At 34.3% G+C, this 21,605-nt stretch overlaps 1 protein-coding gene across 2 annotated transcripts in view; it reads right to left on the bottom strand.

The window, feature by feature from the left end:
• LOC125059808 (syndecan) overlaps positions 1 to 21,605 on the bottom strand; it is a 268,128-nt gene that overhangs the window by 4,167 nt on the left and 242,356 nt on the right. Inside the window, exons 2-4 of one of the 2 annotated variants that reach the window (XM_047664428.1) lie at positions 2,441 to 2,618; positions 809 to 915; positions 247 to 376 (exon numbers count right to left, since the gene is read on the bottom strand). In XM_047664428.1, the coding sequence (XP_047520384.1) occupies positions 247 to 376; positions 809 to 915; positions 2,441 to 2,618 (415 nt within the window). Of the gene's footprint in view, positions 1 to 246; positions 377 to 808; positions 916 to 2,290; positions 2,619 to 21,605 lie in introns of both variants that reach the window. The other variant, XM_047664427.1, reaches the window with a different exon arrangement.

The following is a 21,605-nucleotide window of genomic DNA, read 5'->3' as shown; positions in this document are numbered from 1 at the left end:
TGTAATGAAACAGTTGAAGAGAGTATCTACGTCTGGCTATACTCTGGGGGCGTAACTCCAACGATTTAGGAAATCGCCACGCTTTTAAAACTAAGAAAGCCTGAGTGAGCACAATGTACAACCGTGACTCGTACACGTATAGAATTTTATTAAGGAATTTTAATCTCTTCAGGTCAACAGCATAGTTGTCTTGATATTGTCCCACACGAACCAAAAAAATACTAGGTATACTCATACTATACTCACCAGCTAGTATGCCCGGTTGTGCGAAGAAGCTGGTTGCGCGGTCCTCGTGGGGCGTGTCCATGATCACCACACCGCTGTCCGCTGGCCGCGTCTCTGGCTCTAGGTTTGATCCCGCTTGGCTTATTATATCCTGAAAATTTATGAGAATAATCTTAGAAACAGAACTTTAGAATAAAAATATGGGTTACCTACTGGGTCCGCGATTTTAATACTAACAATATTATTGAAAATCTGCTATTTGCAAATTTTTACATTACATTCAGACATTGTTAAATGGGGACAGAACTGTACATGGCACAAGAAAATTTAATTAAAATCTTGTGTCTTTTAATGTGTTCTCATATCAGACAATAATGTAATAAAGAATCGTTATTTTAAACTCTTAAATAATATGTTACGTATTTGTTTGTTTGTATATTGTTACAACCATATCGCAATTTCAGCTTGAATAATGTCCAAAACCTTCCTCCACCATACAAAATATCGTCGCTTATAAAGAGATAATTAGGGATATTCAAGTCATGTCATTAAACATTAGAGACTCTGTTAGTAATCCACTTACGGTTTCTCCAGACAAGTTGATGTCTCCAGAGATATCCGGGCGCGAGGGCTGATCCTCCCCCGCGCCGCGCGGTTCTTGTTCGCTCGGGTTACTTGACAATATCCTCGCTGAAATCACATTAATTATTATTTGTCACAGCCCTAAAACGCTATCAAAAAATTTGTAATCCATTTCCGTTGACCCAAAATTAAATACGATTGAAATATTTAAAAATATGTTTGAGGGGATTCATTATGTAAACATTAAAAGCGTTCGATGACGAAGACTGGAAGGGTATGCCAATTAAAGCAACAGATGGATCTAAGAAGGTGAAGATAAACATGCGAAATTTAAATCTAATGATTGATTTTTTTAAACGAGTGAATACATGCTCGAAAGATCGAAACTTACCGAAATCCTTGAGAAAGTACAGGGTATGGATAAAAGATTTTTTATAGATACAACAAATACGTCCTGTAAGGTCAACAGTCAAGAGGAAACTGACGTGTATTATCCATGATAATAAGGGAATTATGAAAACTATGACTCATGGCTGAATTACAAGTAATTAAAATTATTTTTATAAATGTAAAAACTCTTGACATATACAGGTTTATATGGATATTCTTATCTACTTATCTATGATAAACTAGGTAACGTGAAATCATCTCAATGTTTTATTACAAAGTTATACTTTGAAACTCGCGTGCTAGTATTCTGGTCAAGGCGGTCTTGTATCAAGTTAGGTTTTAGTTCAAATAATGAATAAAGTAGTAACTTTTATCTGAGTATTTGTAATTACTTTCATTCACATTTAGAAGTTACCACTTGAAATAATTTAAATTAATTAGTTCAATTCCAGTGAATACAAAAAATGATATCATATTAGCACGGATCCTAAGCGTTGATAGCTTTCACTTGAATATATTTGCGTTACATAAATATTGAATTGTACCCATATGTAGTCATAGTTCAAAAAAACATGACGTCAACCAAACTAGTATAACATTAATTTGATCCTGGGCTCAGATAGTTCTCTTTGACCCAGAGATCATGTGATTGATGGAAAAATGTCTTTATTATTTCCACTTACTAGAGTTTGCTTGAAGTAAGAACTATGTCTTATCTATAAAGTAATTCGTGTTATATATTACTTGTGAGCAGTGGCGTAACAATAGGTTGGCAGGGCTGGCAAAATGCCCAAGAGATATTCTGTTCTATGGATGAATATAAAGTCTCCAATACCGCATTGGGCTAGCGTGGCAGACCATTCCCTCTCACCTAAGAGAGTAGGCCTATGGCCATTAGTGGGACATATACAACGTATTAAAATTAAACTGAGTACAACGTGACCATTTTTACTGATAGGGCCCCATCAAAAGAATTTGCCCAGATGGTATAGTTACGCCACTGCTTATGAGTAAACAAAACAGGACCCAACGCTCGAGATCCGGCAAACAAAAGAAAATCGCAACAAAACCGGCATGCACGGCCTCTACTCACGACTAATAACATCGATGGGCTGCACTAAAGGTGGGGTCAGAGGCTCTGATTCGTCCGGACTGGACGGATTCGTATGGAATATAGTGGGTATCGGAGCCTCCGTGGTACGTGTGTAGTCTTCGTCATCCTCAGGCGCGTCTGGGACGTCACCTGAGCCGCGGCTGTCTTCGTCGTCGGGGCCAGGGCCGGGTCCGTAGCCGGATCCAGAGCTCTCGTCGATCTCTACGCCCGAGCCGTCATCGTCAATGAAGAGATCCTTGTCGGAGGCGAGAGGACCGTCGTGCTGTATGTGGAGTGTCTCCGTCGGCTGGACGCCGGCGGCACCGTCCTGGAATTGAGACATGCGTGTTATTGGCTAATAGAAAAGAACTGGTTTTATGAATGCTACAGTGTTGGCCTAGTTCAGCGTGCCACTCTCATCCCTGATGTCGTAGGTTCGATCCCCGGCTGTGCAGCAATGAACTTTCTTTCTATATGCGCATTTAACATTTGCTCGAACGGTGAAGGAAAACATCGTGAGGAAACCGACATGTCTTAGACCCAAAAAGTCGACGGCGTGTGTCAGGCTGATCACCTACTTGCCTATTAGATTGACAATTGATCATGGAACAGATTCAGAAATCTGAGGCTAAGATCTACAGAGGTTGTAGCGCTACTGATTTATTTATTTATTTAAATGCTAAGAAGAAATCACTGTTATAAATTAATAAATTAGTATAAACAATGAAATCGTTTTCATTTGAAGTTAAGTAGGTTTAAGTGATAATACTAAACCTAATAAATTTACCAGTTAATTCTATGACAGAATTGTATGTTGTAGAATCTTGTAGGGTATGATACGGGAATTAATTACTATTACTTAACATATTGCGTATTGTTGAAACAAAGACAGACAATCTAATATCGCTTATGAGCAAGTTAAAATAATTTAATAGGTCATACAGTATTGATTTAGACTTTAGCACAGTAAGAATAACTCAGAAAATAACGCAGTAAAAAGAACTAGAACCTCATTACACCGCAGCCATGATTCTTAATTGCACCAGGATGCGTACAAATGCATACAATCTATAGACGCGACCTACTTCCTGAATGTTCACAAATCTACCCATATATATTGAAAACTAATGAATTATGTTCTAATATGTTATTATATCTATGACCGATGACGTGGTGACCACAAAACAGGCAAACAAACAATGTTCGGGTACAATCAATAGCACTATACAATTTTCAAATCTATATTAAAACACTGTACTCACCTGTACTTAAGCACTAATAATATATATTGTATGAATATTAGGCCTGATTGTTTGTTACCAAACTCGGGCAGTGCTCATTTGGTTAGCCAAGTTGTACAGTGAGGGCGAAAGATCGATAGTGGTGGGTGTGGTGAGGGGAGGGGGAAAGATCCCGAAGGCTGTCCATAGATGCCGGGATAGAGGCTTCATAGGAGTAAGTTTCAAAGACTCGACGAAGGATGGCGCTGTATGAAATTTATGTTTACCAGTTTTTGTTTATTAAAAAAAAGTCTATATGAATAATAATTAATAATCAATATAATAACAAAAAAATCTATCTATATATAATAAGAATAATTTAGTTTACTCGCTGTTGGGGATGTCCAGGTAAAAGAAACATGGGAAGACCACAAAAGCGATGGCTGGCGATATCATAAAGGTTTCTTGGGAGAAATGGATGGAACAGATCCAAATGGAAAGTTCAAGAGGAGGCATTTACCCAAATTAACAGAACACGAAGTAATGGATTCCTAAACTAACGTAGACTAAGTATATACAACACAATCTCGCGAGATAGATTGCAATCTAACGGTGTTTACAATTTTACGGTGACATATATAACAAAACTAAAACCAATCTGATTTGTAATCTATTCTAATACAGGGTGGGCCATAAGGGTGTTTGCGGTTTCAATATTCAATTAAAAAAGAACTGCGAGACATAACAAAAATATATTTGTATTTTTAAAAAGTAGAAACAGGAATTTTTAAGACCTAAAATTAGTGTTGTCCAAATGACTTCCCTCGGCTGCTTGGCACTCTAAGAACCGAAAAACTCTGGAAAGGTTTGGAAAACTCGTTGAAAAGTTGTTTTCGGTATTTTGTTACTTTCCCGAATAATATTCCTCCCCTAAGGTCGTAGATTCGAACTCCGGCCTTGCACCAATAGTCTTTCCACGTGCACATTTAAACAATTGCTCATACGGTGAATAAAAACGTTGTGAAAAAACCGTCATGCTTTAGTCCCAGAAGTCAAAGAAGACGCGACGAAGCAATATAATTAAAATAATTAGTCATTGAAATATTCGTTAACAGGTAAAACTAACAAAACATCATTTAATCTTAGTTAAGCTCGGTTTAACTGTGATTACTGAAATTTATTGCAACGCACAGCGCTTGGTAATGAGAAAATATAATTTATGGCCACTAGTGATGTATGTAATAATCATCGAAATCAAATTATTGTTTTAACAAAACGGTACGATAAAGATTCCGAGAGATTTAACAAGTCAAGTCAAGTCAAAATCATTTTTTGATATAGGTAACACAATGTACACTAATGAACGTCAAAAAAGTAGTATACATTAAATGCTTCTAATTTTTCATTTGCTGCCAGTTCTCAAGGAAGCTGCAACCATTACACCATGTTCCACATGACATCTTAACTAATAAATAATAATAAAGTAAATTAAAGACAAAGATTTGTCCTCTATCAGCAGTAGGTATGGTGAAATAAGAGCACGTTCTTACATTCCCGTGGGAACAACACGCAAATACACAGTCGAAATAACTAAAATCACCGCATACACGAATTCAAGTACGACCAGTCACCACAAGTAGAACGTTCACGAGTATGACACATGGCCAGACATCGGCCCTCTCGCAAATAATCACTCTCGTATCCTTATGGATTTTGACATATATGAGACCACGATATGGTTAGCTAAGTTAGCCTCTGAGGGTAAGGAATTAGCGCAAATGCCTCCCGTGTGTCAAAAACCTAATATATGTTTAGGTTTTGATATAGGCTACGTTAGAGTTTTGACATACAGCATTCATATAAGCGCTAAGTCTCGCTAAGACTCAGACTCTCACAGTAAAAAACGTTGTCAAAAAATGTATTAAACACATTATAACAAGCACTTCATTAGACGATTTCCTCGCGAAAGTCTAAAGAAAGCCTACGCCAGGCCGAGATTCAATTTACATAGAAGACGTCCTTGAGTATGGTGTAACCTGCTTTCATGATAGACCTCGCTGTATTTTAAGAATATTTAAAATTTAATAATTGAGCAGCGTTCATCAACCATATTTGGAGCTACACATGATCATTAAAATATGCATAAAAAACTTCATAAGAATCTATCGAGCCGTTTCGAAAGAGTATGGGAACGAACAACGTGACACAAGCATAAAAATCGAATAGTATAATATACTAGCCGATCCGGCAAACGTCGTTTTGCCATGTATATCATTTATAATAAAAAAATAGGGGTTGATCGTAGAGGGTTGAAAATTAGGGGTTGTATGTATTTTTTAATTCTGTAACATAAAAAAACTAAAAAATAAAATTTTATCTATAAATAAAAAAATAAAAATTAGGGGTGGACTACCCTTAACATCTGGCGGGCTGATTTGTGAATCTAAACCATTCCCAGATCCCCTTGAACACACACAAAAAATTTTATCAAAATCGGTCCAGTCGTTTAGGAGGAGTTCAGTCACATACACACGCACACAAGAAATATATATATTAAGATATATTTTTGTTTAGGCCACTGTATACTTATGACAGTAGAATATTATATTTTTTATCGACATGTTAAGTCCGTCACTAGATAACGCACCGTAAATGAGAGTGGGTTTATTAACGCGTTACCTGTGTCACTTTTAACCCCTTCGCTTTACGGTTCAGAGTTAGCATAATTTAAACTGCAAAAATGTTACTTAATAGTGTTGGCTTAGTGGGCGTACGACTCTCATTGCTGAGGATCCAGAGATCATAGACTCAAAACCCAAAGGGCACGAAAAAACATTTCAGTCTATGTGCGTATTTAACACGTATGTAAGGTGAAGGATACAAGATATCGAGCAGTGTGGCTTCAGCGTGCGACTCTCATCCCTGAGGTCGTAGGTTCGATACCCGGCTGTCCACCAATGCACTTTCTTTCTATGTGCGCATTTAACATTCGCTCGAACGGTGAAGGAAAACATCGTGAGGAAACCGACATGTCTTAGACACAAAAAGTCGACGGCGTGTGTCAGTCACTGGAGGCTGATCACCTACTTGCCTATTAGATTTAAAAATGATCATGAAACCTACCTATGTAACCTAATACAATAGAATTTAGCCGGGACCTTTGATTTTGGTTAATATAACCGGTAAGTTATTCTAAACGAAGTCGTCGTAAACGGTTTTGACTGTATATTACATTATAGTTATTGTTTTTCTTAATCCCCGATAACCGGTTCTGTGTGCCTACGGGCAAAGTCCTCCCCCATTGTGTCCATTTTGCCTCATTGTATACCAATCTCATCCAGGTATTATAGTATTTCCAGCCATTTCCATGATTTCATCGGCCCACCTTTTAAATTTCCTACCTCTATTTCTTTTACGGCCTCTTGATTGCCACAAAATTTTGCTCCATTTATCTGCTTCTCTTATGGTATGTCCAGGACATTTCCATTTTAGTTGTTTTATTTTATATGTCAGCAAACACTGTTTTATCTCTTAAATTCTTGATACTTATCAACTCTTATTTTCTTTATTCACTTCTTTCCATGGCTCTCTGGGTTACGCTTAATCTTTCACATTGTTCTTTGGATACATATAATGTTGAAAAGTTTCTCTTGATGTGCATGTCTGTTTGACTATTTTTCATAACTTCTTTTAGGGACCAATATCTCTTCCATGTATTTCTAATTCTTCTATTTCTTTCTTGTTGAATCATGCTTGGATAGTAGTTGACCTAAATATAGCTAGCTAGCCTATTATTGCTTTTTGTTATATTAATTTATGTTAGCAGTATTATATTATTTTTATTTTATTTACAATAATAATAATGTTACTAGCAAATTATGTAGAAATCATTTGTCTATGATGTTTAGACCACCAAAGGCAGGCGTTAATCTATTGTGTTCTCATCTATTTTTATTACTTTAGCTAAGACTATAAGTAATATTTAATTCGGACCATAGTCAAATAATTTTCATTACAAAAGCCCGACATACCTTTTATAAAGTATTATTATAAGCTTCTATAAGTAGCTAACAATGGCCACCTGCAGTGGATTTATGCGCGCGAACGTTCGCTTATTAAATCATGTTTAATATTGTAAAATATATAGAGCAAGCGTTCTCCCACATTGGGATTAAGCACGTTAATATTAAACTTTTGTTGACGATAGAACAAACTATAAACAATGTTTTAATGGGAAATCATTATGTTTAAATGTTCTTTTGAAAGCTGTTATCCAGGCATTTTGACAAGTTTTAATTAATCAAACAATGAAATAGTTTTTAATTCTGTTAATTATTTAGATATAAAAATTCATAATTTTTATAACGCGCCAAAACGCGCCTATGTAAGATGGCGCTGCATCAATCCTTATAATGTACCATCTACCACACGTAAACTAACGTCAAGTTTTTAGTGCGTTAACTGTCATTTGAAATCCGTACAATTCTGACAGCTATCATTTTTTGACATGTCAGAGATGGCAAACCTTTTTGGCCAGGCACATTTTTCAATTTCCATACGAGTCTGAACATCTGAGTCTATACATACATTTTATTGTTAGTTAATGTATCCATTTTATTAAGTGCGGTGCTCCACATTAAAAGTGGTTTAACCGCGAGTGATGATTGCCCCTTTGCGTCACAAACAGTAAAAAACGCACAAGTAATGATAATTTGTTTTTTTTAAAAGGTTTAGTAAATCTGGAATTAGTAGGCAGTGATGCCAGCTAAAGAATAAAATAAAGTAATTAAACTTAATTCGACATATTGAAATATTTGTTATTTTGTAGTTTTAGGTAACTTGAGTGAGTGAATATTTAGATTTACCTTTTTGTAGGTAAAACATAAAAAATACGTAGCATTTTTTTATTGCCCTTAAAATTAAAGTCAAATTGAAGAACTTTATTAGTAGCAACACTAATGAAATGTCAAAACTCTACGGAATTAAAAATCAGAGTATAACTACGTTATCGTCGATAAGTCATGTGGGTGTCGGAGTTTTTGATAAGTTAATGATTATTTATTTTACTCAATAACGATTTTTAAACAGTTTTATACAGATTACTCTTAATAACAATTTATTTGATGATGAGCTAACTAAGCCAGGCGCCTTTGTGAATAATGAGGGTTTAAAACCCAAATATTTTGAATACCCTTTATTCATAAAAACTACATCAGCCAGGGCGATAGTTTATTATTATTATATAGTTCGATTTATGTATTTATGATCGTTATGACATATGTGTTTTGCCGAGTCTAATAAACTTACACGTAAAAACTAATTTAGTTTAATTACACCGTTAATAAAATATACATTTGTATCTTGCTTGCTTCAACACAAATTGACAGAAAAACACGAAAGATTACTATACTTTCAATATAGGGGTATACTTAAAAAAAATTGACACATACTTATTAATTTTGAGTAGCGATAGAAAGTTTTGAGGAAGAGACGAAAACTTGAACAAAGCTCTTTGAACCTTTAAATATGCGATGAATTTTAAGAGGGCTCAAAGGCTGTTTTAAACGCAAAGTTTAATGGAATTCTGTTGTTGGATATTAAGAGAATAGCTACACTGGTTAGGCCTACAAGTCTTCAAAGTAAACATAAAATAAAAAAACGTGTGTGTATTACACGCGTTAGAAGTTATACTTCTTTGGCGTAATAATTTTCTTCTAGCATTTTTTTGTCCATTTTAATGGTCCAATCGAAACGATATAATATGTACTAATCATGAAATAAACACTATGTTTTTTATCTAATTGGAACCGGATTTTCTCGTATAGATATGTTATATGAATGATAGTGTTTATTTAAACCAAAATTATGATTGGTTTAAATAAAAACGATTCAGAAAAACTACGCAACAATGCAACTTGTCGATAAAACAGAGCAAGCGCCAACTAGCGATCCAGACTGTGTTACCGATGTTTGAACAGATATTCATGGTGTCTGTTTTTTGTGACGGTGTGCGCAATCGTAAAAAATTACTCTCATCATTTTTCCCTAACGCGCCAAAAGAAGTATAACTTCAAAAGTGTAAGAAAATTCCTTCTACTAGCAACAATTTATTTTTGTTGGACTAAGTAAGATAATAATCACAAGCACACTAGGTTTGTGAGAGAATATTTTTTGTATGGAATCTCGCTGTCGTCCTAGGGCCTTGACAGATAAGCGCGGGATGCTATGGCGAGCGTAGCTCTGCCGGAAATGGGCGTTTTTCCCGCGGCTAGCTCAAGGGCGTCTCCTGTGAGACTCGGACCTCAGCTTGGGCCGTCGCGGGGTGGTCAATCGCCTGAAGGGCAGGAAGCTCACTAGAATGAGCGAAGAACGAAGGGGACCTCGCCTACTCCAATGAAGTCGGTTTTTAACTTCAGTCTGACTTGACTTTGCCGCTCCTTTTAGTTTGTCATTACCTAACGTGATGTGATCCGTTAAAATGTGTCGGTGTCTCCAATGGCCCATGTCGGAATGGCCGATGGCGGCCGCTGAAAAGTCGATATGACGGCTTTTATAATGAAAGGTTCTATCCTACTCGCACACAATCCAGCGACATGAGACGATGTTGCTATTGTAAAAAAAAGGTTATAATTTATGGAAGCTTCCCACAGTTGCAATACTTATAAATTAACATACACAGTACATTGTCAATACAACATTTTTGAAGTGCAAGAAGTAAAGAAGGACAAAAAACATTACAATGAAATAAATATAAGAAATATATACGATAACTTTAAAAATTTAACTTATTTCTTTAAATGATCTTTCTTCTTCCTAACTTTATTGTTGTCCTGTTTTGAATTGCCGTATTTAAAGTTAAAGAAATTCAAAGCATATTTGTTACGATCGTAAAGCTATGCACGAAATCGTTTTCTTTTAAATCATTGAAGTTAACTCTTCTGATTTGTTGGCGTCATTCGTTCGAGCCAGGGACGGATTTTGAACTTTTATTTAAATTGCAATTATTTTTATATAAATTTGAATGAACCCGAAAGCTAATGGAGAACGATGTTTGTTTTTGCTATTCATAATTCTTTTTTTGAGTGTTAGGTAGTAGTTTCCATTTATTATTAACAATTAAGCACTTGATGCTCTAAATAGAGACATTCATTGTTTGAGTGTAGATTTTTATGAAGTCTCATTCTTTATCGGGGATGGAAAAAAATCAATTCAAGAGAAATTTTGTAGCAAATCGTCACGTTTTTCGGTTATGCGCCATGTTGCTTTTTGAAGTCAAACTTCTTTATCGGCGTTAGAATGAATTTTTTATCGACGTATGGGAGAAATTTTGTAGCAAATCGTCACGTTTTTCGGTTACGCGCCATCTTTTTCTTGTCCCTCATGGTTGATCCGAAGAGATTCGAAGCCATTAATAACAAAAATATATAATAACGATAACAAAGATAGTAATAATTCTATTACAATTAATGAAATTCTGTAATAATCTTAGTAGTAATAAGGTAAAATGAAATAATTGTATTTGTATTCATAATAAAAGCCTTTCGTTAAACTTTATTTAACCAATTTCATTAAGTTGCATATAGTAGATCATTTTTCGAAAAATAAGGTCATAAAGAAGTTTCACTTCTTACGTGTGTACACCTAGTACACGCACACATTTTTATTTATCATTATGTAATACCTAAGATTAGTGAAATCTCGGAAATCATGTAACAGATTCTATTCAATTAATTTGGCGTCACAGTTGCTAGTGGTTTAATTTTACTGTATATTAACATGGAACAATTTTTTTGAATAATTTTATTGTGTATCTATTAAATTGTGAAGATACCTTAGAATATTACATGTGAGAGAATAAATCAGTAATTAAGAATAGCATAAATTTAGACTATGGCCATCGATGTACATATTTTAATATGATAGTGTTATATAGTCCTCGATAAGGAATACATATAATTTTAAATGACAATACATAAAATAGAGAGATATTAATGAAATAAATTCGTCAATCCGTCCCTGTGTGAACTTAAGGCAGTATGCAGAAAGTTTTCGCTGTGGTTTATGTATTTCGAGCCAAAAGAATTGTTCACGTTTATGCAAAATGGCTACTTACTTTTATAAGGAAGATTTGTAAAAAGTCGTTTAAGAGTTAAAAAGAGATATTTTGTTGTAATGTGTTTTGTTTGAATCGAGTATTATTCCTAAAGGCTTTTCTGTAACTTCAATTCAGAGACGTCAGAATGAATAGAATCTTTCTAGTCAGTGCACTTCTATAATCACCCATTTAAAAAATATTTGTATTCTGTGGCTAAATTAATAGACATTCCATTAATGAGGGCAAGCATAAAATAGTTTTATTATATTAGTACCAGTTAAGGCACATAGATGGCGCTGAATTAAAAATATACATTTTGCGTTTTAACATATATGTTAATTTAACGTCTGAAACTTTTATTTTGCTAAATCATACAATATTATTTTCAACATACAGTATATGCAATATTCTTAATTAAATTTAATACAAATTTTAAATGTTTGGTCTCTGTGCTGGCCTGACCTTTAATTCTGGCAGCATTTCCTGTATTACGATACTATTCGTTGAGTTAGGAAAGCACCAGCTCTGGGGTCACCGGTGCTATCTACCAGGCGCCAACTCAAATCTTTAATTAGCGCCTTTGCACATGAAATACCCCACGGCCCAAGAGTCTCTACTCACGGAACATACTACCAGTATTGATAATGTTACTTATATTGTAAGTCAATCAAATAAAATTCACACTGAATGATTTCAGGAAGTAACACTAAATAGGTCAAATGTTGCATCCGTTTCCCTACTATTATCTTCATGTCTCTAGTACACGGAGAAAATAAATTAATCAACACTTAATACAAAATATATTGGATTCATGCCAGTTCCTCATATTAAGTTAGGCCCACTACCCATAGGAACTCTTCGAATTAGTTTTTAACCAAAATGACTTAGCAGAGTTTGTATGTTTAATCTTTATATATATAATTCTACTGTACGAGCGTATGTCACTGAACTCCTCTTAAACTGCTGGACTGATTTGAATGAATTTTTTGATGTGTTTGGGTGAGTCGGTATTTTGGTTATTTATCTATACAGCAAATAACGTTCGTAATTAAACTCCTAAACGGATGAACAGATTTAGATTTTTTGTGTGTTCAAGTGGAGTCGAAAATGATTTACATTATTAGACATTTTTTTTTGTATGTAACACGTGTGCAGGACAACGTCTGTCGGATCCGCTAGTTGTCTTATAAAATCTCTATATGTATAAAATTCTAGAGTCACAATGTTCGTTCCCATACTCCTCCGAAACGGCTCGACCGATTCTTATGAAATTTTTTATGCATATTTAATAAGTCTGAGAATCGGCTACTATCTATCTTTCAAACCCTAGTTATAAGGGGTGCAAAAACATTTTTTTTTAATTCTAGACAATTTTTTTTGTTTTTATTTTGTTTATGATACAACATACAACTATTTATTATAATAGCAGATAGTTATTTTTATTGAACTAAAATAATGTTTCTTAGAAATAATATACATGGCAAAACAACGTTTGTCGGGTCAGCTAGTGTACTTATATTACGAAGCATTTAAAATTATTTGACATATTTTGGAGTTTTTATTCTTTATGTACTAAATTCCTTTTAAATACACTACAAAGCCTTGATAACACCAGATATGAAACAGAATGAAATACGATTGCTACTGACGTAATGTTTTATAGGCCCGGGTACTTGATTTATGATTTAAAGATCAGATCATAAATCACAACCCCGCCCCTAATGTTCCAAAAATTTAGAAAAACGAAGAGATTTTCGTTTGTTTTGTGAATTTATAAGGCTTGGCATGGAAAAAATTATTTCGGTTTCCAAGATTGAGTAGTCAGTCAAATTACTTGAAACCCTTGAAACGACGTTGCACCAGTAGGTATTGCCCCAGCGACTTTTTCATGTTCTCAGACCTCAAGAGAATGTTCGCTCAACAGAGAGTTGATGAAGCTGATGAAGAGGTAATCGCTACTGAAGCGTGTTTTGAGGGTAAAGACAAATCGTAAAATGGTATTACCGCTATAATCGTTGTATCGCTTTCGAAGTCTATTGAATAATTAAATCAAATTCTATAAAATTAAAATTTCGTAAGGAGAATTTATGAAACATTAGTATTTAATATTTTATGCAAAACAATTCATTGAAATCTCAAATGACGAATTTTTCTCGATCTCCTCATTCTCAATCTTTCTCACTATAGCTCTCTCACACCTCTCGCTCCGTGGCACTGTGCGTGATGCGAGGTTCGCTCTATCTCACTCTCTTTCTCGATCTTTCTCACTTGCTTGCTCCCTACTCTCGCTCCATGGCTATTTGCTTCATGGTACGGTCGCCCTTTCTCACTATCTCCCTTTTCTTCGACAAAAACTCTGCTCATCTTCGTGACGTTAATATTATTATTATTGCGTTTTATCGGTAAAAAATTTACCCTGATGCGCCTAAAGAAGTTTCACTTCAAAAGATTTTTTTATGCCTACGAACTTTTTAGCCCAACTGTCAAATCATCAGCGTGAAAGCTTTCCGTAAATCCAAAAAGTCCAGGCAAAGATTACTACTTGTATATATATTTAAAGAAATGCCTGAAATCTGAGATCACGACCTATTTAGGGATTGTATATATTAGAATGATTGAAAGATAGCGTTCCGAATTATTTACACTTGCAACAAAAATACTACACATAGGTATCAGATTTCTGTATTTGTGATCATTTGTTTCTAATAGGTCGACACGCCGTCGACTTTTTGGGCAAAAAATTCCTCACGTGGAGTCGCTGGAATTACGAAAACTGCTCGGAAGAATTTAATCAGCCATTAATATTGGACGAATTCATTGAACTCCCCTATTTTGCTTTCGTTGTCCATTTTATTTCTAAAAATAGTATTGCTTCGAACTCTAATCTATTTTGATTAGATCTCTGACCTAATTTAAAGATTAATCATTGGTAAAACTCTGTCGCTGTTATTCGTAAAAATAAATCAGCTGCATTTTTTTAACTACAGTAAATCGTCTTTTTCTGTGGAATTTTGTTTACGCTGTCATGGAAATAGACAAAAGAATGTTTAAGAACGGTGAAATACTGATTTATTTTTCATTAATAAGGGGGCTATAAATCACTTAGTTTTTTAGTTAGCTAAGTTTATTACGAGGCATGAACTTTTAATATGTGACGTGAAGAAATTGAGTTACTAATACATACAGCTACATAAGTTTTTAATATTGTATTGAAAATATTTGTTTATTTGGTTCGACGAATTTATGTAGGTTCGAATTGATTCTTTATTGTTGATGAATTTTCTACGTATATAATATAAAGAGGCAGTTTGTGAGCTTGTTTAATCTCTGGATTAGACTGCCGATTTTGATAATTCTTTTACCAATAGAAAGCCACGTTATATGTGTGCTATAGAATAACCCGAAAAATTAAATAATTTTTTCCATTGGGTTTGTCTAAGTAATTTCATATCTTATGTAGTGTTGCATTAAATAAACAGCAGGCAGGCATGGCAAACAGTGGCACAGTGCAGAGAGGAATGGCAGGATTTTGAGGAGGCCTTAGCCAAAAAGGGACCACAGATACCTAAAAGAAAATTGAAATAGCGTTTAAATGTAAAAGTATCTGTTATAATTAAAATGCTATTATTATTATAATTATGCAGTATGTATCAATTTTTCTTCTTAACAGTGGTTGCCTGGAAGAGATCGCTCGAAAGCGATAAGGCTGCCAGTCCTTTTTATTTAATTATTTCAATTGTCCTGTATTTCTGTTTGCAACGAAGTGTAAATGGAAACCTAAGCGGTTACGACATTTAATGCCCGATTAGTTAACGATTGATTTAAGATTACGATCTATGTTGATATAGATTAAATATTTTAACTAAAGTTTAATAAACGACATTATGACCAAAATATATAAAATATTAAATGTCCCAACAATTGAGTTTATTGAATGAGAATTGAAATAAAAGCAATTTAGAAAGTAGGTTGAACGTTATCATTGCAATGATAACAGGAGGATCTTGGTTTTAATTTCCCCAGTCTTCAGAGACCGGAATAAATTATTTTCCCTGGCACAGTATAAAAATCTTTAGTAATAAATTCGCAATTATACTTAGCAATGTAGTGAAACGAAAACGCCAAACGCCGAGTAAAAGTCGTGTCGCAAAAAGTTTACAAGAAGAGATAGATTTAAGTGGTTAATTAGAGTTAGTTTGATTTTATTCGTTATATATAATTTTTAATAACCGTGGTCATAGTTCAGACAATAATAAGTTCATTCATTCATATATCGAGTGTTTCATATTTTAATAGTGCCTTCATGATTTCAAGTATTGAAATTGCATTTATCTTATTCTGGCCTAGGTCACAGTTATATATTTATTCGTTATGCGCAGAGGCGATGAGAATTTAGAGAAACTTATGGTAACACAGAAGGCAAAAGATCGCGTGGCTGTTCACCGACCAGATGGATCGATCAAGTGAAAAACTCATCGTCCTCAAAACTGTGCACTGCAATAAGAGAGGCTGGACAGAAACCGGTGGAAACTGATTGACCGCTCCAGATGTTTCCTTACTGACCACGACCAGACATGAGCTTCCGACTGAAGAGAGAGACAGAGAAGTTCTTTATAAGTTTGAGACTAGGTATATTGAGAGAGCTATATCGTAATTGCAAACGGATCGCTTTTGCTATAAATATTGGAAGATTCAAGATACAGCGTATCAGCGCTGAAGTATCTTTATTATCTTAAAGTAGTAATTGTTCTATTTTCAAATTTTTTAAGGGTATTCCCCAAGTAATTGTTTTGCCCGTAGGTCATTAATAAATTTAGGGATAAAATATCGAGATCCTCTTATTATGGTTGATTCCCTACTGCCACTGCTAAAGATTTTTTAAAACCCTAACTTGTTAATTTCATAAATCACGGTTATGGAAAGTTAGCGTAGAGTTAGGCGTTTCTTACCTCGATTTAAACTGCCGATTCTATCCCTGTGGCGTCCCAAGGGTTATTATTTTATATTCCTCTTGAAAAGGACCCATTTATAAATACTGTATTGAAAATGTTCTACATTTTAAATTAAAATTTCCATTTGTTTGTTATAATAATTAGGTTTTATACAAACAAGTGTTTACAATGAATAACATTGCTTATGTATTTAAATTCTTGAAATATACAAAATGTATTTTTTATATGAGTGAGTAGTAGTTTTCTCATACCAATGAACTGTTTGTGTATAGAGAAATAATGTCTACACGCAATTTAATATGTTTGAATAACAGGCTCATCAAACATTAAAAAATATTTGAAAGCATCTATACTTTAGATACAACCATCTTGAATAACTTTTGCAAACAGCGTTCGGTTTACTTTCAGAAATACTAAATCAGTCTGATTGCACTCTTTCATCTACTCTTTTGTCTCTTTCCGTCAAATTGTGTTCACGTTGTAATGGAAAGTGACAGACTTCAGTTAAAACAGTGCACCGACTTTTACTACAAGGGGATTAGACTGCAAAGAATAATTGTATACGCTGAATATCCCGTGTCTTAGACCGGCTATTAACCTGCTTCTCTCAAGGGCTCCTATGAAGGGAGTTTTACTGAATACCCCCTAGAAGCTAACCCTAGAAGGCCCCTAATGAAGGGGTGTTTTATGAAAATCTCCCTATAAAATACGCTTAAAGGGTCCCCTATGAAAGTGGTTTTACTGAATATCCCCCTAGAAGATACCTCTAGAAGGCCCCTTATGATGGGGTGTTTTGTTAAAATCTCCCTTTAAGTATGCTTGAATAGGGCACCCCATGAAAGGGGTTTTACTGAATACCCCCTAAAAGATACTCCTAGAAGGTCCCTCATGAACGGGTGATTTATTAAAATCTCCCTATAAGATACCCTTGAATGTAGTTTTATTAAAAATACCACTAGAAGATACCTCCAGAAGGTCCCATATGAAATGGGTTTAAGTTACTGTTTTAATGACCCATTTAATTAACGCAACACAATTAGTTTGGTGTGCATCAATCATGATCGATCATTCCAATGCTATCGATTTACTTAGATAACTATTGACCTAATTCAGCAAGGCATCATTAGTGATTTCGTGTTCGCGTGCTCCACGAACTATGAGTAATGGTTTGTAAGAAAAATTCTGGGAGTTCTCCGAAATAATAATAAGGTTAAAGCATTTTACTACTGCTTATTTGAAACCTAATTGGATCATTATTAATCCGGTATCGTAGCAAGTAGGTGACCATTTTAATTAATAATTATTGTTTCGCCGGGATACCAACCTTCTATGGAAGTGATAATCTATGGGAGATGACTGGAAATCTGTTTTTAAAGTTTTTTTTCTGGGCAGGAGGCTCACCTGATGGTAAGTGATACAGCCGCCCATAGAAATTGCAGGGATCGCAAGTGCGTTGCCGCTACGTATTATTTAACTAATTATGGAAGATATATTATCTTAATATATATAAATTACGTGTCACGTTGTTTGTCCGCTATGGACTCCTAAACTACTGAACCGATTTCAATCAAATTTGCACACCGTGTGCGGTTTGATCTTACTTAAAAGATAGGATAGCGTACATCTCAATTTATACCCGCTATATTATTTGATTGCAAATTATTTGTTAATTATTTGATAGTCACAATTCTAACAGATGGCGTTGTGTTAAAAGTACCAACACCAATAAAGCATGGTGGTCCCCATGACTGGTATTCTCCTACCGTTTCCCTTGAATAGTTTACTACTATGTAATATAACAAAAACCTTAGCCACAGCAACGCTTGCCCGGTCTGCTAGTTTATATATATATTAATGCTTTCTTCATAAAACACACTCATTTACTAAGGAAAGGAAGATATATAAAGAATATTGTATTATCAGACTTCAAAACATTGGTTAAGATACCAAATTTCCTCCAAAGATGTCGTCAACATAAGTATTACCTGAAACAAAAAGAGAATAATAATTAATTTCTTATATAAATCATATATTTTATTTAAAACAACAAATATATGTCCCTTCTTGTTGCGTACAAGTTCATTCCAGTTGCGATTCTTAGGGAAACAAGAATAATTAAATATTGGGGAACAAAACATGGAGCAGATACGTTTCTTTATTTTATGGTTTTAATTATGCAACAAGTCCAAGAACTCAACTGTCTCCGTTCATCCAACGTAAACACAATTTGACAAAAAGAGACGAAACGAACGACGAACATAAGTTTTTATGTAAAGTACAGAAATATCTGTTCCATTACGCTTTGGCACTTCTTTAATATTACTATTTCACAGCAAACCCCACTAATATAGACATTTTTCCTTATACATAAAGTACTTTATTGACATGTATTACACGAAAAAAAGGCTTTTCCTTATTTCCGGATGTCTATACATTTCCGCTGTGATGCTCGCATTCATAATGTTATGTTCTTACTAGGCTTATAAGGAATTTTCCTGTTTGGACAAATACCCTGCCTTTTTGTTATGGAAAACAGTAGAGGAAAGTACGTTTCACTAACGACATTCGACTAAATATTTTGTTATAAGATTTTGTATTGAAAATTTTGCTATTCTACTAAATATACTGCTCAAAACAATTAGCGGAACAAGATTTTTCTCCTTTCTATTGGTTAAACTAAAATTAGATTTAAATTAACTTGTACGCTATTTTTTTTTTAACAAATCAACAAGGTAAAAAATAGCGTACAAGTTAATTTAAATCTAATTTTAGTTTAACCAATAGAAATGAGAAAAATCTTGTTCCGCTAATTGTTTTGAGCAGTATATTTAAGTAATTTATTTATAAGTACACCACATTATATATAATAATTATTTTACAGTATATAAATTTCAATCTGGTTAAAGATACTTTTTTTTTTAACATTGATCAGCCCACTACCGATTATATCAAGCTTTCCATATGTAGCAGACTACAAAAAAGTTATTTACAAATCTATAAACTCCTAAAGGATAAAGGCGGAAACATACTACTAAAACGCGACGCGACGTGTCGTGTCGACACCCGATGTCCATCGTGCACATTACCAACACGCGACACCACGACACGCTTGCAAATTCAGAAGTCATTTAGCTGATTTTTTCCCCGCGCAATGTGCCAAAAAGTTTTTACCAATTTGAGGTTCAGATTCGAGGAATGTTTGCAGCGCAATGGTGCACACCTGGATGATGTTATTTTTATGAAATAAATTTCCCAGATGTCTATTTTAATTGAAATAAAAAATTGTATGTGTATTGTATTTAGTTTTTTTATTATATTTTTTTCAAATTCGCAAATCTTTCTGGCCCAGATTATTTTCCAGGCCTTATTTTTCTAATAATCAATTCATGATTAGCAAATTATTTGTATTAAACTAACATCCTAACTCCCCGTTTTTGTCCTTGTATTGAGGTAATCTCATGTCATATAAAACAGAATATTGTTTCACCAACTCAATTAATTGTTCGTCGTTCATTTCGCCAAATAAATCTAAAAATATCTAAGTATATAAATTGACATTCGTGTCAAAAACTCGAAAGACTGACGCATGACGTCATCATCACAACATCCACAACACGCCGATCCAATTCGATTGGATGTTACCGCGTGTGATCACATGGCGTGTTGTCTATGTGCATCTGACCATATTAAATATATGGGATTGATAAGTACTGACATGCATCGGATGGCGTGGTGTAGCGTCGCGTTTTGGTAGTATGTTTCCGCCTTAATACTTTAAAAATGTAATAAAATGTTTTTTCAGTATTACATAACCCTTGGTCGTGTAGCTAGAGTTAGAGAGAGAGTTAGAGCTAGAGAGAATACTAGCTGACCCGGAAAACGTTTGTTTTGCCATGTATATTATTTCTAAGAAACAATTTTTTAGTTCAATAAAAATAACTATCTACAATAATAAAAAATAGGTGTTGATCGTAGAGGGGTGAAAATTAGGGGTTGTATGTATTTTTGTATGCTGTATCATAAAAAAATAAAAACAAAAAAAATTTTTTTTGAGGTGGACGCCCCTTATCACTTAGGGGGTTGAAAGATAGTAGCCGATTCTCAGACTTACTGAATATGTATAAAAAAATCATGAGAATCATTCGAGCCGTTTCGGAGGAGTATGTGAACGAACATTATGTCACGAGAATGTTATATATTAGATATTATTTCAGTATATTGTACTTGGAGTAGCTAGTATACTATGTTTATATATTACATTACTGATCAAAAGTTTAATTCACTAAGAGACGTTTCTTAGGGTTTGATATATAACGAGACTGATGCCGTATGTCAAAAACCAATACATTTTTGATGTATCTACTGAATCTTACCCTTACATTTCTCAATAAAATTTAAATAAAAAGGAATAATTTATTCAATTAATAATAATTAAATTGTATTTTTTGTCAACAAAAGCTTGCCTCTAAACGAATCTAATCGCGGTTACAATTCAATGTATTTCACGGTAAAAATGCTTCGTCACAACAGTCGTGGCGCGTTTTAATCTCACAAAGAGATTTAAGAGATCCATTAACAAAAAAGTGAAATTTATCACAGACAACACAAGTGCTACAGATTCTCACAAAATCCGACACCATTATTGTTCCTGTTTTTCCGTCCTGGGAAATTTGTTTAATCTCGCAATTTTTATCTTTTATTCAAATTTCGAATGCGAGCTTCGTAAAATTCTGTATGTAGCTTGTTAACCAAAAAGAATTACATGACGTGCTTTTGAAAGCTGTGTTGACTTTTTCATTTTGCGTCTCTCAGCCCTATGGTTAGTTCAGGTCCACAATTAACATTTGCTTGTACGGTGAAGGTAAATCGTGAGGAAACAGAACTACCGGGAAATTTAAAAATTGGATGGAAACTGATTTAAGAAACAGATATTGAAATCCAAGGCTTTTTGGGTAACTGTGTTTCATGAACAATTGAAACAAAACAACAAATGAACATGTATTGAGACAGACACCCTTTATTTTATTGTTTAGAACCAAAGATTTATC

This window comes from Pieris napi, chromosome 20 (genome assembly GCF_905475465.1).
Source record: "Pieris napi chromosome 20, ilPieNapi1.2, whole genome shotgun sequence".
NCBI lineage: Eukaryota > Metazoa > Arthropoda > Insecta > Lepidoptera > Pieridae > Pieris > Pieris napi.
The sequence above is the reverse complement of the archived record's forward strand: the minus strand, read 5'-3'. Positions and strand labels throughout refer to the sequence as shown.